This window comes from Saccopteryx leptura, chromosome 4 (assembly GCF_036850995.1).
Source record: "Saccopteryx leptura isolate mSacLep1 chromosome 4, mSacLep1_pri_phased_curated, whole genome shotgun sequence".
Classification (NCBI taxonomy): domain Eukaryota; kingdom Metazoa; phylum Chordata; class Mammalia; order Chiroptera; family Emballonuridae; genus Saccopteryx; species Saccopteryx leptura.
This window is the reverse complement of record NC_089506.1, coordinates 17,993,020-18,011,578: the sequence shown is the minus strand read 5'-3', so window position 1 is coordinate 18,011,578 and position 18,559 is coordinate 17,993,020. Positions and strand designations below refer to the sequence as shown.

Here is an 18,559-nt window from a genome sequence, read left to right as displayed (position 1 = left end):
CCAAGTGAAGAATTTTTTTACATAGGCATTAAAATATCTTTGATCTAGTCTATAATTTATTTACCTATTAATCAGCATTATGATACCTTATGTCACAGGAATTAAATCAAATGCTCTCAGAAACACCACCAGTTTGGAAAGGATCATCTAAGCTATTTCGGAATCTTAAAGAAAGAGGTGAGTTAACTTTAGTACTTATGCATTTTAATATTGACATAGTATTACTTACACCATTTATATATATGGATTTTCCTTATACTTAAAATAATTTTACAACTATGTGTGTGTATGTGCACATAGAGAAAACACAAAAAGATTAATATACTTGTTTCTAGGTAGTGGTATTAAGGGTGGATTTTATATATATTATTTATATCTTCTAAGTTTCTTATAACAAAATGAACTTATATAGGTAAAAAGAAACACCAAAAAAAATCTTTAAGCATATTAAGAAATATAGGCTGCATTTACCTATTGAAAGTATTTTTAAAAAATACTGATCTCTAAATATCTGTTTTACTTCCAGGGAATTATAGTCAAAATGGAAAACTTAAATTTAATCAAAATGGAAAACTTCTTGGATTTGTCATTGGCCATCCAATTTGAACATGTTTCATTTACAAACAACACTACAAATTTGCTTGTTTCATTTTACTATTATCTGTATCTATATATCTAACTTAACTAACTTCCTACATATAGTAAAATTATATATATAACTTGTATTGCCGTTTTCTTTTACATTGTAATTTTTGCACATATTTATAGCAAAAACTGATAAAAATCTTTTAAGATTAATTTAATTTTAAAAAGTACTGTTTCTTTGAAATACACTTTTTATAGTCTCAGTATGAGAATATACAAAATAAAAATATTAAAGAAATTATATAAAGTTATCTTTCTTTTTTGCCAATATTAACCAGTATTAGCTTGAAAATGTATTTACTAAAGACAGGTAATTTAAAGGAGTAGTTATAATCCATATATTTTGAGAATTAGAAATGCAGATTTTTTCCTCCAGGTTCTTACGGAATCTGAAAGGAGACACTTTATCTTTTATTTTAGGCTTTTTATAACTTAGGGTTTTAAAATCTTTGCGAAATCTGGGCCAAGGTATCTTTAAAGCTCTGAGAAGTTTTTTCTTGGAAGTTGTCTTGAAGATTGCCTTTCAGCGCGCAGGGTGGGGTGATGAGGTCAGGAAATGTATTCCAGCAGGTCAGTGAAGAGCAGTTGGTGAGGAAGGGCCGCAGAGGCAGAGCCTGTTTCCTGGTCCCGCCCCCTTTTTCCCTCCTGCATTTAAGCTTGTTTCCTCCCCTTTTTCTGTTTCTTTGAGGGATCCCTATGGAATCTAGGTATTGTATCTTTATATACATTGGCCATTCCAGGATCTTTCTCCCATAACATTCATGGCAATCAACCAGAACTCTGTCTATAGGACACGATGTTCTAGTGTAAACACAGGGAGGCAGCGCTGTCAGGGCGTCCGGCTGCTCCCCCAGGTCTCCTGACAAACTGCCTGACAGGGACTCCTCTTCTCTTTGTTCTGTGAGAGCAGAGCCTCAAAGAACACCAGGGAAAATGGGGTTTAAAGTTCACACCGATTGTGTAAGGACTTTGATACCCTTTTATCACACATCAGGACTAGCTGATATCTGGATAAGTGCTATTGACTAATTCCCAGTTTTCATTTTCTCAGGATCCAGTTGTAAAGTCAATTAATGCATTAATTCTAGTTTGGGGTATTATAGTCCAAAAACAAGAATTTGAGTAACAATATATATTTTTATTTGCTCCAAACTAACTCCTTTTAGAGTTTATAATTCTGGGAATACATGTAACTCAGGCTGCAATATACAGAAAGTATAAGCCATTTAATTAAAATAAAAACCTTTTAGATTATATTTAATAGAAGCATTAAGTTTATCAATGATACTGGTAACTGGAAAGCCGAAAAAAGGATAAGTACAGTGTTTTGTTTTTTGAATGTAATACAGAAATTAAAATTCTAAGCAAGAATGTCTAAATGTTTTATTCAACTGTTAACTAAGAATTAAGCACTTTACCATGTTAACCATTTCTAACCATTTTATTTTATATTTGATTCATACACTAAAAACTAGCAGCAGGTTTAAAAGTTACAGCTATAAGTACACATTATAATTTTGATATTTATTGCCAATATATCTGGAAGCATTAATGGGAATTTTATGTGGATTTCTACAGAGACATGTGAAACAATGAAAGGGAATTAACTTTGTTGCTTTTTTGCTGTGATTTTAGAATAACAGTTTAGTCTCATTTAAAAAAAGACTTAGCATCTTCTTTAAAACTGTAAGTTCTTTATTAATATTACTTACTGCTATATAAGAATATTTTACTTGATAAATATGAAGAAAAAGTGATATTTTTTATATAGCATAACCGGTACTGTTTTTCTTCCAGGTGTGATTTCTTACACAGAATATCTTTTTCTTTTGTGTATTTTAACAAGTAAGTGTACTCATTAAATATATTTCTAGGTGCAATTTTTTTATCAGGATTTTAGAAAACAGGTCTTACTTAGATTCTCTTGCTATTAAAAATCACTTAGATCTGTTCATGCTGTTTTGCAAAATTCATGTCAAAATAGTCACAGAAAATGCTAAGCATAGAGTGTAAAAATCATAATCATAAATATGGCTTACAGTATAGTAGTAACATGCTTATAAATCGTAGATTTAATATATATATTAATCACTACTTGAGATCCTAAAGGTCAGAACATGTAATGATTTGTAAATTTTCTGCTTTACTCATTCGAATCACAGTTTCTGCCAGACTTGTATGAGAGAATGACTCTTTTAACTAGTAAGTCTATCAGAATGCCCATCATACATCTTAATACAGCTTCATTTTTCTCTTCTTCTTACATGCAGCAATTCTTAGGAACTATATGAAGGGTTTACTTAGGTTTTCAGTTAAATTTCATTGCATTTAAGGGTGGAGCAGTACTCCAGCCCTAGACCTCTCTACTCCATTATTGCCCCAGGAAGCGGTACTTCCTGCTCCCTCTGCCATCAGTGCTTCCCTTCAAGGTCCTCGGGATTGTAAACATTAGTCAGGTTTCCTTTGAAATGTGAAGACTTAGAGAATCCCACCCTGACCATCCTTTCTCAAATGGCCCTCCTCTCCCTTCTCTTCCCTTTTATCCCTTCACAGTGTTTTATTTTCTTCATAACACTTAAGTCATTTGAAAATATTTATTTATTGTTTTCCATGTTCTTGTCTGTCTGGCCACACTTGAATACAAGGTCCATGATGGTAAAGATTTTATCTTTTTTGTCAATTTCTGTATCAAGAACAGTGTTTCACAACATGTAGCCTCTCAAAACATAGTTGGTGAGTGAGTGAAGAAAGACATGAATGAACGAGTATTGGTAGCTGAGTTTCCCATTGTGGGGATGTGTGATGTGTGGGAACAAGAACAAGGATGAGTTGAGCCCAGTCAGTGATGGATGCTGCCGCGAAAATAGAAGAGTGGGTGCCGAAAAGTGTCTCAGAGACTTGTCAAAAAGTTATCGTGTTAGCTAGAATAGCTTAGAATGCAAAACTCGAAGTTATAAGTACCTACACCAGTCCAGTGTTAGGTGAGACTAACCTAGAACTAGCTAAGTAAGCCATTTGTTGAGGTGGGGTGGGGTATAGTTTAAGAGTGGTGGTTGTTTTTGCTTACTCTGTAAAGGTAAAGATGTTTAAATGGTGTAGATGTTCTTATGGAGTTCAGGATCCCTGTTAGAAACTTCTAGGAGTTTGAATTATAAAATTATGGATGTTGCTTAGATTAAAACCAAGAAAATGTGAAAAGAGGGCTGGCAGGAAGCATGTTAGATAACCTGTGTTACCTGTCTAGCTTTTTCCTCCTTACTTTTTATTATTATAACTTTTTTTCCCTTCCAAACAATGTTTGTACGGACTTCTGTTCTCTATACATTTTCATGATCTTTTTAAAGCTTAAAAAATGGTTATCAGAGATAGTATAACTTTATATTTCTCAAGTGAGTAAGTGAGAAAAAAATTTTGATTCCTAAAATAGATGCAAGAAATGAACTTGCATAAAAGACTGGCTTCTGTTTCCTTTACCTTCACAGACAGTTATTAGCAGTTAAGAAAGCAGACCGTGTGCTTCTCTTCTGCTAGGTTCAAGGTTTCTCAGCAGGCAGTGGCAAGTGTGTCTGTGGGAGGCCCCGTTCTAAACCTGCCAGTCACCTCAGAAGAGCAGGTCCCATGTTTTGAAAAAGCATATACACTGAACGCCTCTCCTAATGACATGTTCAGGTTTCCTTGTGTCCACGGTTTCTTCTTTGTGCTTTAGAAGTGAAAAGAGCAAAAGATAGAACATCTTTGTAGGGTTCATAAAATTAAAGTAGTTCCTAGTGTGTGAAAACTGGTCTTTATCAGAAAAGAAATTGTTCCTTGTACTTTGAGAGGAATTGGAAATTATTTAAGCCTCTTTCTTACATTCCTGTGTTTGAAGCCTCCACAAATTTAAACCCAAATATGTAATCTCTCAAATTTGACATTTATTTCCATAAGTCATTTCCATAATAATTTCCCCCAGATCTTGGACTGGTTCATATTGTCATATTTATTTATTTACTGTCAGTGCTATGCAGCAAATATCACACAGTATTTTTTAAGTATATTATCAATTCTATTACTAAATACGCTAATATATGAAGCAGAAATGTGTATACTTACATACAGCTTTTATAATTGATGAATATTAACATTTTGCTTTTGATTTGTTGGTTAAAGAAAATATTTCTGTACAAAACATAGATAACTGTTTACAACTACTACGGACGCTGTATGTTAAAGCCTTTTCTTGTTTCCTAAATATATATTATACTTTCTCGTCTTTTCCGGCAGAACCACATGCTGGCTTCCGAATAGCTTTCAACATGTTTGACACTGATGGCAACGAGATGGTGGATAAAAAGGAGTTTTTGGTGGTATGTATATTATATACTGAAGTCTTTCAATAATTAAATATTATTACTTATATTTTTGTTCTTGCATTATTTGAAATGGTGGTGTAGAAAATTTCATGCTTTCATCTGTTTTAATAAAGACATACTTTGAATAATTTTTACATTGTAAAAATATAAATTTTATCCAGTGTGTAACGATGGTTATAGTTGTTACACGTTTCCCAGAAGTCTGAAATGTGTCCAGTATTGTCTGTGGAGTGGACTCAGGCAGCCCTGAGGTGTCATCCATGCCCAGCGAGTCCACAGTCCCCGTGTGTCCACTACCCAGCCCACCCCGCTGCAGGGACTCCCTTCCTTCTCAGCCCAGGGTTTGTGACTGGGTGCTTCCTCTCCATGCGTTCATTACTGCCTGCTGTCCCCATTTCCCTTTTCTCTTCTCCTGTCTTTGAGCAAAGGCTGATCCGAAGTGGGAGGAGCAAGGCTGCTTTTAGGTGTGTGACCTTTGATCTTCCACACCTGACTGGTCCAGCATTGATGCCGGTCTGGCAACACCATTCATCTCTCCACCTGCACCTTGCTCCCCAGACTTTTTAAATTTCTTTTTTACTCATGTGTTTCTGCACCTACTCTTGTGGCAAAATGCCTTTTCCAATTGTTGGGCAGATAAAATATATTATGCTCACTTTGTAAAAGATGGCGCTGCCCATGTGGAAGCCCATAGCCCAGGTGATATTAATGTGTGTTGGGGGCGGGCTGTGGGCAGGCAGGATCCTTGTAGCCTGGGGCTTGGTTTTAGAACTAAGCCTTTCCCACCCTTTTTGATGTGGGGTGGTGCAATCCCATCATGCCTCAGATAAGTGACTTTGTATTAGAGATTTCCCTATTTTGTATATTGGATTAAAGGTTTTGATTTCTGCACTATAAAGTGGGGCAGACCGGGAGCTTGCTCTCTCAGTTCCTGAGATTAGCATTAGAGCAGAGAGCAGGATTGTGAGCAGAGTAAGGCCACATGGAGGAGAGGAGAAGCAGCCAAGATGGCGGAGTGTTGAGTGAGAAGCCAGTTTGTGCAGAGTTTGTGCAGGGAGAAGGAAGGAGATGGGGAACAGAGGTGAATAAATCTGGTGAGCTAGAAACCTTTGATACTAGGAAACTCGGATAAGTCAGTAGCTTTGTGAGCACTGAATGAGTGGGTTTTGGAGCCCAGTGTGTGTTTTTACTTGCCCGCCGGGTGCAAGCTAGGATTAAAGCTAATGGTCCACCAGTTTGTGGCTCCGTTGTTTCATTACCATCTGTTCGAATCTAATGCGAACCTGCATGGGTCAGGCGGCTGTGATGGTGGCTGCGGCTACTGGCCCTACACCAATTTTTTATCCAAAATGGAGACTAACATTAATTTATTTCTTACATTAACAAGATCTACCCTTAGCATTTATGTTCAACTCTATATTTACCTATACTATCCTAATAAAAAAAAAACGGCCATATATATATACAGTGGTACCTTGGCACAGGAGCACTTTAAATCACGAGCAATTTGAGAGACGAGCAGTCACTGGAGGGATTTTTTGCTGTAAGTCACAAGCGGATATTTGAATCACGAGCTTCCGCCACCCTCCACTGGATGGCCTGCTGAATGTTCTGAAAGGGAGGAGGAAACAAACTTCCAAGGAGAGGTTTTTGTTGAAATGACCTCTAAGTGAAAGCGAGGACAGTGTGGCAAAAAAGCCAAAAGTCAGTGAAGAAAATGATGATTGTTGGGCAAATGAGTTTGTAAAATTTGTATTTTCTGAGTTTACTCACTTTTATTGTTAAAAATGGTGCAGGGCAGCTGTCTGTGAAATTGCTAATTACCTTCCTGCTCGGGAAGGGCCATTGTTATGCTAATGTCTCCTCCCCTTCACCAGCATCTTCATCTGACCTTGAAGGTAAATATACTTTATAAACCAGTTTATTTCTTTATATTCTCTCTTATTTTGTGTGTGTGTGTATGTATGTATTTGTTATTTATAAAGTACATTTTCTTATTTAAAAGCATATAAACAAAAAATTTGTGTGGATTTTGGGGACCAGAATGGATTAATTGCATTCCCATTAATTTAAATCGGGAAATTCAATTTGACAAACGAGCAAATTGAGTCATAAGCTTGGCCATGAAATGAATTATTATTATTTTTTTTTTTCCAAAGCTGGAAACAGGGAGGCAGTCAGACAGACTCCCACATGCGCCCGACCGGGATCCACCCGGCATGCCCACCAGGGGGCAATGCTCTGCCCATCTGGGGCGATGCTCTTTTGCAACCAGAGCCATTCTAGCACCTGAGGCAGAGGCCACAGAGCCATCCTCAGCGCCCGGGCCATCTTTGCTCCAATGGAGTCTCGGCTGCGGGAGGGGAAGAGAGAGACAGAGAGGAAGGAGAGGGGGAGGGGTGGAGAAGCAGATGGGCGCTTCTCCTGTGTGCCCTGGCTGGGAATCGAACCCGGGATTCCTGAGCCAACCAGCCAGGGCCATGAAATGAATTAAACTCGTTTGTCAAGGTATCACTATACACACACACACACACACACACACACACACACATTCATCTTATTTTCTATTTTTCCTTTGTAATAAGCCATTAAAAATTGACATCCCTGGCCAATGGCTCAGTGGATAGAGCGTCAGCCTAGTGTATGGACATTTCAGGATAGATTCCTGGTCAGGGCACACAGGAGAAGTGGCCATCTGCTTCTCTTCCTCACCTTCTTCCCCTCCCATAGCCAGTGGCTTGATTGGTTTGAGCGTGTCCCCAGGCGCTGAGAATAGCTTGGTTTGTCCAAAGTTGTCGGCCTCAGGTGCTAAAAATAGCTCTCAGTACTCAAGTATCAGTCCCAGATGGCAATGCTGGGTGGATCATGGTCAGGCTGCATACAGGAGTGTACCTCACTACCTCCCCTCCTCTCACCTAAAAAAAAACACCCTAAGAAAATGTCTTTACTGTTTTGTTCAGACACATGAAAGACAAACTATGAAATCATTTTTTTCCATGGTCAGAAAGAGATAAAAATCCTCATCAAAACCTAGTTAGTAACAATCCAAAAGGAAACCAGCAGACTAATTATCAGAAGGATTAATCTGATTGCCCTGTAGCCTTTGCCCTAGGGTGGGGTCTGGTCCCTGAGCCAAGCCGTGGAGCTGCAAGCATGCAGGATCCCGCATCCTAGTGTTTCTCTGGCTGGTAGGAAGGGGAGAGTTTTCAGCTGTATTGCAAAGACAGAGATATATGTTCTTAACATCCTAGAATGGACAGATTTAGTTTTTAATACAGTTTTGTTATGACAGTAAACAACTGTTTTAGGATTTCATAATGGGCCTAGTAATCTGAGTAATTATCAAGAAACTTTCTATGGGAACACTGCCAAGTTCCATCCCACAGACTTAAAGATTGACTTTCGGAACTCCATCCATTGGAAGCTGCCTGTACGGATGCCTTTTGGAATGCTATCCATTTGTGGAGATGGGAGGTGAAAATATTTACGTACAACTTCCGTGTCAACTCTGTACTCTGTGGAGGCTTTAAAACTGTGGCTTGCTCTTCACAGTGTCTGTACTGCTGCCTCATCTATGGTGTTGGTGGTTTGTTTGCAAACAGTAAAGAGTTCCTGAAAGCGAAGGTGGAGTTTCACTAAGTTATTTGTAGAGGTTTAAAATCTAGGATTAATAACCTTTGCTAAAAAACTTTTCACTAAAAGAAAGTATGAAAATAAATTTATATGTTAATAAATAATTTATATTTTGTACTGTGTTTTTGTTATTTCATATTTTGGAAAGTAATACATTTTATCTGACTTTCAACTATTGCCATATAAAATGAAATGAAGAGTGGAGATCACTGTTCACAATACACACACAGGAACAATAACCTCACCAGAAATCTTAATAGAGGTGGGATTAGGCTTGCGTTTGTAAAATAGGATTTTAAAGAGGAAATATTACCATTTATAATATATAGCTAACACCTATTAAGAAGTTGCTATATGACAGGCAGTGATCTAAGTAATAACTTGTAATATTTACTCTGTACAACATCCTTGTAAGACCTCCCAGTTACACCTCAATAAAGCCAGAGGAAAAAAATTATCTTATAAGGTAAGGCATTATCTCTATGTTCCTGATGTGGAGAACAAGCATTAACGAATTAGAGTAACTTTCTCAAGGGGTTGTATGTACAGATCGCATGCTCCCATCACAATACTCAGTTACCTGAAAAAGCTTAGAGGTGCTCTAGACCATCTTAATTTAATATCAGAGCAAATTGGAGCCCAATGATGAGTGGCCTGTCCACCAACATAAAATTAGTGTGAGGCAGAAGATGGACTTAAACCCAGAAACACTGAATTCTAGTCCATTGTTCTTTGTGCCCCAGTAGGCTTCATCTCTTTTACTGTGTGTGCCATGAACTCATGTCTTTGTGTGTTAGAGATAAAACTATAATTTTGTACATTTCACTTAACTGTGGGTTACTAATAGCAAAGGATGCATTTTCTTTGTCTCAGGAAAAAAATTGATATCAGAAAACATACCTGTATAGAGATGCTGCCTGCCCAGTGGTGTAGCAGTGGATAGAGCATTAACCTGGGACGCTGAGGTCCCAGTGGTGTAGCAGGGGACAGAGCATTAACCTGGGACGCTGAGGTCCCAGTGGTGTAGCAGTGGACAGAGCATTAACCTGGACGCTGAGGTCCCAGTGGTGTAGCAGTGGACAGAGCATTAACCTGGGACGCTGAGGTCCCAGTGGTGTAGCAGGGGACAGAGCATTAACCTGGGACGCTGAGGTCCCAGTGGTGTAGCAGTGGATAGAGCATTAACCTGGGACGCTGAGGTCCCAGTGGTGTAGCAGGGGACAGAGCATTAACCTGGACGCTGAGGTCCCAGTGGTGTAGCAGGGGACAGAGCATTAACCTGGGACGCTGAGGTCCCAGTGGTGTAGCAGGGGACAGAGCATTAACCTGGGACGCTGAGGTCCCAGTGGTGTAGCAGGGGACAGAGCATTAACCTGGGACGCTGTGGTCCCAGTGGTGTAGCAGGGGACAGAGCATTAACCTGGGACGCTGAGGTCCCAGTGGTGTAGCAGGGGACAGAGCATTAACCTGGGACGCTGAGGTCCCAGTGGTGTAGCAGGGGACAGAGCATTAACCTGGACGCTGAGGTCCCAGTGGTGTAGCAGGGGACAGAGCATTAACCTGGGACGCTGAGGTCCCAGTGGTGTAGCAGGGGACAGAGCATTAACCTGGGACGCTGAGGTCCCAGTGGTGTAGCAGGGGACAGAGCATTAACCTGGGACGCTGAGGTGCCAGTGGTGTAGCAGGGGACAGAGCATTAACCTGGGACACTGAGGTCCCAGTGGTGTAGCAGGGGACAGAGCATTAACCTGGGACGCTGAGGTCCCAGTGGTGTAGCAGGGGACAGAGCATTAACCTGGACGCTGAGATGCCAGTGATGTAGCAGGGGACAGAGCATTAACCTGGACGCTGAGGTCCCAGTGGTGTAGCAGGGGACAGAGCATTAACCTGGGACGCTGAGGTCCCAGTGGTGTAGCAGTGGATAGAGCATTAACCTGGGACGCTGAGGTCCCAGTGGTGTAGCAGTGGATAGAGCATTAACCTGGATGCTGAGGTCCCAGTGGTGTAGCAGGGGACAGAGCATTAACCTGGACGCTGAGGTGCCAGTGATGTAGCAGTGGACAGAGCATTAACCTGGGACGCTGAGGTCCCAGTGGTGTAGCAGTGGATAGAGCATTAACCTGGGACGCTGAGGTCCCAGTGGTGTAGCAGTGGATAGAGCATTAACCTGGGACGCTGAGGTCCCAGTGGTGTAGCAGTGGACAGAGCATTAACCTGGGACGCTGAGGTCCCAGTGATGTAGCAGTGGATAGAGCATTAACCTGGGACGCTGAGGTCCCAGTGGTGTAGCAGTGGATAGAGCATTAACCTGGACGCTGAGGTCCCAGTGGTGTAGCAGTGGACAGAGCATTAACCTGGACGCTGAGGTCCCAGTGGTGTAGCAGTGGACAGAGCATTAACCTGGACGCTGAGGTCCCAGTGGTGTAGCAGGGGACAGAGCATTAACCTGGGACGCTGAGGTCCCAGTGGTGTAGCAGGGGACAGAGCATTAACCTGGGACGCTGTGGTCCCAGTGGTGTAGCAGGGGACAGAGCATTAACCTGGGACGCTGAGGTCCCAGTGGTGTAGCAGGGGACAGAGCATTAACCTGGGACGCTGAGGTCCCAGTGGTGTAGCAGGGGACAGAGCATTAACCTGGACGCTGAGGTGCCAGTGGTGTAGCAGGGGACAGAGCATTAACCTGGGACGCTGTGGTCCCAGTGGTGTAGCAGGGGACAGAGCATTAACCTGGGACGCTGAGGTCCCAGTGGTGTAGCAGGGGACAGAGCATTAACCTGGGACGCTGAGGTGCCAGTGGTGTAGCAGGGGACAGAGCATTAACCTGGGACACTGAGGTCCCAGTGGTGTAGCAGGGGACAGAGCATTAACCTGGGACGCTGAGGTCCCAGTGGTGTAGCAGGGGACAGAGCATTAACCTGGACGCTGAGATGCCAGTGATGTAGCAGGGGACAGAGCATTAACCTGGACGCTGAGGTCCCAGTGGTGTAGCAGTGGACAGAGCATTAACCTGGACGCTGAGGTCCCAGTGGTGTAGCAGTGGACAGAGCATTAACCTGGACGCTGAGGTCCCAGTGGTGTAGCAGGGGACAGAGCATTAACCTGGGACGCTGAGGTCCCAGTGGTGTAGCAGTGGATAGAGCATTAACCTGGGACGCTGTGGTCCCAGTGGTGTAGCAGTGGATAGAGCATTAACCTGGATGCTGAGGTCCCAGTGGTGTAGCAGGGGACAGAGCATTAACCTGGACGCTGAGGTCCCAGTGGTGTAGCAGTGGACAGAGCATTAACCTGGATGCTGAGGTCCCAGTAGTGTAGCAGTGGACAGAGCATTAACCTGGGACGCTGAGGTCCCAGTGGTGTAGCAGGGGACAGAGCATTAACCTGGACGCTGAGATGCCAGTGATGTAGCAGGGGACAGAGCATTAACCTGGACGCTGAGGTCCCAGTGGTGTAGCAGGGGACAGAGCATTAACCTGGGACGCTGAGGTCCCAGTGGTGTAGCAGTGGATAGAGCATTAGCCTGGGACGCTGAGGTCCCAGTGGTGTAGCAGTGGATAGAGCATTAACCTGGATGCTGAGGTCCCAGTGGTGTAGCAGGGGACAGAGCATTAACCTGGACGCTGAGGTGCCAGTGATGTAGCAGGGGACAGAGCATTAACCTGGGACGCTGAGGTCCCAGTGGTGTAGCAGGGGACAGAGCATTAACCTGGGACGCTGTGGTCCCAGTGGTGTAGCAGGGGACAGAGCATTAACCTGGACGCTGAGGTCCCAGTGGTGTAGCAGTGGATAGAGCATTAACCTGGGACGCTGTGGTCCCAGATTCAAAACCCCAGGTCGCTGCCTTGAAAGCAGGGTTGCCGGCTTGAGGGAAGGATCATGGCTTGGGGCCCTAGGTCGCTGGCTGGAGCAGGGGTCGCTGGCTTGAGCAGGGGTCACTGTCTCGGCTGGAGCCCTGCAGTCAGGGCATATATAGGAAACAATCAATGAACAACTAAAGTGCCACAACTACAGTTGATGCTTCTCATCTCTCTCCTTCTCCTCCTCTAAAAGAAAAGAGAGATTCACCTAAAAACTATTTGTTCTTATTGGTCAATGTCACCCCATTTAGAAATTTAATTTCTGAATAAAAAAGAACCTTGATAACCATCCCCCAAAAGAAAATATATCTGTAGTACTTTCATGTTATTTATGGATAAAGTTAGCTATTTTCTTGGTTTTTAGAATACATCTAGTATAGGGTGGTAGGTAGGTACCCAGAAACCCTTGTTTGCTATTTGATTCTTGATTGATTTTTTTTTTTAGCTTCAAGAGATATTCAGGAAAAAAAATGAAAAGAGAGAAACTAAAGGAGATGAAGAAAAGCGTGCAATGTTGGTAAGAATAATTTATAGTAGTTTCAGGTGGGTTTTCTAGGTAAGAATTACTTTCCTTATACTGAAAACAATCACTAAAGTTTGTAACTTTGGAGCTCTTTCTTTCTTGAAAACTTTCTAAAGGTCTTGTAGAAAAATTGCTTCAGTATTGATATGCATCAATATCAATATTCATGACAAATATTGATATTAAACATCTGTATCCATAATTACATTCATGGAATCATTTTTATCCATACTGTTGTTATCCATGAGATTTGAAGGGTATATCATATAATAGATCAGTACAGATCATTATGCATATAAAAATTTAAAGGTGAATTGCAAAGATTTAATTACACATATGAGTGAATTCAGTGGTACTATAACAATATGAATGTTGAAGCAAAAACAAGGAGATAATATTTTTTTCATTTTTAGAAGTATATATTACAGATACAGATTCTTCTGGGATAATGTTTACATCTTAGTCACAAGGTAGAGATTTCACTCCATTTTCCTACCAGTTTTCTTTCTCTCGTTCCAAGTATAAATATTTCAACCTGACAATATACCAGATTCACATCATAAAAAGTTCCTGGTATTGAGACATTACTGTCAGGCAATATTCTAGATGCTTTCCTTGCATTTTCTCATTTAACCTACCCAGCAATTCTCTTGTTATTTGTGATTATAGATGTGGAAACTGATAGTTGGAAAGGTTAAGCATTTGTCCAAAATTACAAAGCTATTAAATGGCAATGGTAAGATTTGAACCCATAGCTGGCCAGCTCCAAAATCTACTCTTTTAATTACTATAGCCTATTTCTTCATCTGGTACTTTGCAGAAACACAGTGACTTTTATTGGCATGTGATATTGTTTCATTTTCAAATTAGTGGTTTGCATTGATCTACCAGGAACACAAATAATTAACTCCAGAGAGTTACAATGTTTTTTATTCTCATTGTATTAGGCTATTAAAAACATATATTATCTGTAGAGGGTGGGTCCCATATCCAATCCGAATAGATTTATCAAGTGCATATTTATATTTATGTATATTAATAAAAGCACATTGGGATTATGCAATACATATTATTTCATAGGATATTTGATTCTGATAGATCAGTATTTGTTGAACCACCCCCAATATACTAATTAACAAAATTTATAGAATGCACTCTTAAAAAAAATAAAGAGCTGATTATAATCTTAGCCAAGTATTCAATGGGTATTAAAAGTTCTCTAATTCAGGTTTCATGGTTTTCAGATTGAAATCAATAAATCCTATATGAATTAGCCCCACAAAGGCAATTTTTTTAGTATTATATTATATAGTATTTTATATAGCCAATAACACTAGAGAATTAAATACCTTCATAAACAATTATTTTAATTTTGATTAACAACTATAATTGACTGGATAGATAAGTTGTTAATAAAATATCATTTAGGACAGTGGTCCCCAACCTTTTTTGGTCCATGGACCAGTTTAATGTCAGAAAATATTTTCATGGACCGGCCTTTAGGGTGGGACGGATAAATGTATCATGTGACCGAGACAAGCATCAAGAGTGAGTCTTAGACGGATGTAACAGAGGGAATCTGGTCATTTTTTAAAAATAAAACATCGTTCAAACTTAAATATAAATAAAACGGAAATAATGTAAGTTATTTATTCTTTCTCTGTGGACCAGTACCAAATGGCCCACGGACTGGTAATGGTCTGTGGCCCGGGGGTTGGGGACCACTGATTTAGGAGACTGAATTATGTTACTTAATCTTGATATACCTTAGTGATAAAATAGATTGTATTTTAGTGGTTAGAAATCTATTTTATTTATTTGTACTACTTCCAAAAAGGACTTATGGACCTTCCAGGAAAGTACAATAAATAACTGTTCTAATCATCAACATTCACTAAAATCTGTGTCAAGTACCAAAGGGAGAGGAGGAGGAGAGAAGTAATAGCAGACAGCCCACATTGGGAAAACCTATGGGGTCAGCACAAAACTTGCCTCTGAACTTCGGTACAGTCCAGGTCAAGTAACTTTAATACTGACTTAATGTAAATAGTGTATAATAGTGACATAATGAAACCTCACTAACTTGGATTAATTAGGGAAAGTCCATTGGAATTATGAAATCTCAATTATATCAGCATACCCGAAATTGTATAATTTTATATGCCTATTGATCAGTGAAGCATTACCTAGCAGATACATGGGGAAAGAGACTTGTTTTAAAGAACAAATAAAAATAACTTAGAAGTAATTTATAAACTGTTTCTATGTAAAGGAATGCTTAATAAAAACCATTAATCGCCCCTGGGACCTCACACGTATTTATAGTTTAATTAGTGCTTCTGAAGTATCACTTATCTAATTTAACTGTCAGGTATTTCTTAAAACAGACTCAGCACACGATGGCAATACAGCGCTCTGCAAATATTTGTTACGCTGTTTAATGATAAATAGAATTAGTGTTCATCACATTTTAAATAATGCAGATATGAACTGATGAGATATCGGAATTTTGAAGCAATTAAAATTTAGTTTCTAGTGAAAATGTATGGATTATATTAGAGGGGCAGCATAGCACAGGCTCAGGAGCCAGATTTTCAGGGTTTGAATATTAGTGCATTACCCTTCATTACCTGTGTGACCTTGAGAAAGGTCTTTAACCTCTCTGTGGCTCAATTTCTTCATTTTTACAAAGGAGATCATAGGACCGATGATCACTTGTGATTGTTATGGGGGTTAAATGAGCTAAAACATGTAGCCACTTAATAGTATGTGAAATACAATAAACACTCAGAATGGAAGTAGTAGAACCACGTAGCCACTTGAACTGAATATTTACATACCCATATCAAAATTAAATTAAAACCAAATTTAAAAATATTTACATGCCAAGTAAAACTAACTGTGCTTCAGAAGGAAAGAGGAAAATGAACATAACATTTCTTGGGACACTTATGTACTAAGCTCCGTGCTATAACCATTATAAATGTTACTTCCATCTAGTCCTCATTCCGTTTCTCCCAGGTAAGTACCATACCTGTTTTGCAGATGAGAAAACAGTCTTAGAGAGATCAACTTGCCTAAGCTCAAGGCACTGATGGGAGCAGAGCGGGAGTCCACCGCAGCCTCTCATAGTTTCCGCTGCGGTGCTGCTACCTCTAGATTTCCCCCACCCCCTCGGGAATTGCTGGAGCGCGTCGAAATAAAACCGCATACTGTGGAGGAACGTGTCTTACCCAAAGCGATAGTTCTATCAGAGTTACAATGAAATGGCTGAGATGAACACACATTCATTTAATGTTTAATTATGTAAGATTTTAAAAACTTTGCTGCTCATCTTTAACATTTATCCCACTTGTGTGAGTGCTGTATATAAAATGTAGCATAATGATTTGCCCTTCCTAATTGATTATTCTGTCGTCTCTTTCTTTTTTTCTTTTGCTGTACTTGGGTTCGTTCTGAAATGTGACACTTCATTTGGCCCTTTGTGCCCTATGTCAGCGTCTTCAACTCTATGGATACCATTCACCTACTAATAGTGTATGTACAACACTTTAAATGTTCTTTATGTGGATACCCTCAGCTGTTATATTTGATAATGTTATTTTGTTATATAAAGCTGTATCTGCTACTGAAAAATGTTTAGGAATTTATTGAATATAATAAGATGCAACCAAGGCAAATTTTTAATTTCTTTCCTAGATTTATGAGAAGACTGAAATCTTATGTACATCTTTAAGTTTAGATTAAAATAAAAATGAGTGAACAACAACCAAAAACTCTGGTACAACAGTTGAAATTTTATAATTTTCAGTAGTACTTAGAGTTAGATGCAAATTATGGAGATTTTCAGCCTGTGCTCCCTGCAGAATACAAGTATTTTAAGAATTAGATCTACATATCTGATATACATTCTTTTCTCAATTCTAATACAGAGGTATGTTAATGGTAGACTTTTCTTAGTTTTCAGTATTTTTCCCAAATATTTTTCTAAAACCTTTGATGCCTGCCTACTGCCTATGATCTATACAGAAGTCTGGTATAAGATGACATTTGATATGTTCAATCTATCACTGTAGCATGTTATTTCTCAAAAGGATTATGATATTCAAACTCTACTTTTTCTGACAAAGTTGAGTATCCTATAAATGATCTTCCAAATATGCTCTTCTTATGCTAAGCTTTCTTCGTTGCTTTCTGCTGGAAAAACCAAGCTTATTGGTTAGTTAGCCCAGCTACTAAACAACTAAGAACAGGCCATACCCCTTTTGAAAGTAAACATGGACAATTGATTTAATTTCTCCAAGGTTAGAAAGATCCCTCAAATTATACAAATTTTACCTGAGAGAAGGCCTTGAATTCAGGGTGACTGACTCTGTTATCCTAAAAGTGTTCAGTGATGTTGTGCAACTCTGTAAGTAGCTGTGCTGCCTCCTGTATTGTATAATCAAATGTCCAGGCTACAAAAATTAACTCTGCTGTAGATTTGAACATATACTGGAGGCTTTTTCAGCATAAAATAAACCTAAAATATCTTGCCAAAGTCACAAGGAGTGGGCCTAGAATGGGCTGCAGAACAAGCCAAATCCATGGGACCCATATGGCAGACCAGTTTTTTTGAGTCTTTACATGACACTTAACATTTTTTCTACAAAACTGACTACTGTTGGTCATTAATTAAGGTCTGCCATTTTCTTAAAATTTTAAAGAGTCCTCTGTTAATCATATATGTAAGACTATGAAAAAATATGTAAGACTATAAAAGGTAAAAATCTTATAGATTATAATGCCATATACCCTGTGAAACTTAATAAATGTTAATACTTAGGAGTTCATTATTTACTTTTTAATCTGTCATTGCATGAGTCGTTTTCCAACTGTGGCAATTTATAGTTTTCCTTTAAATTCATAAATAATTTTCAAAAAATGCAAGAAAACAAGGAAAATTTATTTAAAATTAGAAAAAATTTCAGATAGCCTGGACATTTATATGAAATATGGTATATGTACTGCACAAATATATTATTAGTATAATGTCAGAGCTGTAGACTATGTAATTTGAGTACTGTTCATGGAGCTGAATATGACCTAAGATTCTACCTTCACCAAGAAGTTCCTCTGAAAAGGTAGAGGCCCTCTTGACTTTTAGTATAAAGATAGAGATTCTGCCCTGGCCAGATAGCTTGGTTGTTTAGAGCATCATACCTAAGTGCAGAGGTTGCTGGTTCAAACCCCAGTCAGGACACATACAAGAACAGATCAAATGATGTTTCTCTCTCTCTTTCTCTATCTCTCATATGGGACCACCCCTACTTTGTCTCTCTCTCTCTCTCTCTCTCTCTCTCTCTCTCTAAAAATATATAAAATAAAAATTTATAAAAAAAGACTAGTTATTTCTGGGCAAAGTAAAATTCTTTAAAAAATAAGTAAATAAAATAAAGATAGAGATTCTATGTCCTTGTAGTAGCCTGTTCCAAAATTTAATCACTCCTGCAGTAAATTCTGCCTGTGTTGTCAGATTATTTTTTGCTACATTATTTGCTTTAGGGTTCATG

General features: G+C 39.4%; 1 protein-coding gene across 4 annotated transcripts in view; it reads left to right on the top strand.

Annotated features, from left to right (window-relative positions):
* Positions 1 to 18,559, top strand: part of MICU3 (mitochondrial calcium uptake family member 3) — a 95,475-nt gene that overhangs the window by 34,797 nt on the left and 42,119 nt on the right. For 3 of the 4 annotated variants that reach the window (XR_010751018.1, XR_010751019.1, XM_066380236.1), the window contains exons 4-8: positions 99 to 177; positions 2,443 to 2,490; positions 4,909 to 4,991; positions 12,930 to 13,001; positions 16,506 to 16,544. Coding sequence is in view for 2 of the 4 variants with exons in the window: in XM_066380236.1 (XP_066236333.1) it covers positions 99 to 177; positions 2,443 to 2,490; positions 4,909 to 4,991; positions 12,930 to 13,001; positions 16,506 to 16,544 (321 nt within the window). In the remaining 2 variants the exon portion in view is untranslated. The remainder of the gene's footprint in view (positions 1 to 98; positions 178 to 2,442; positions 2,491 to 4,908; positions 4,992 to 12,929; positions 13,002 to 16,505; positions 16,545 to 18,559) is intronic. The other variant, XM_066380237.1, reaches the window with a different exon arrangement.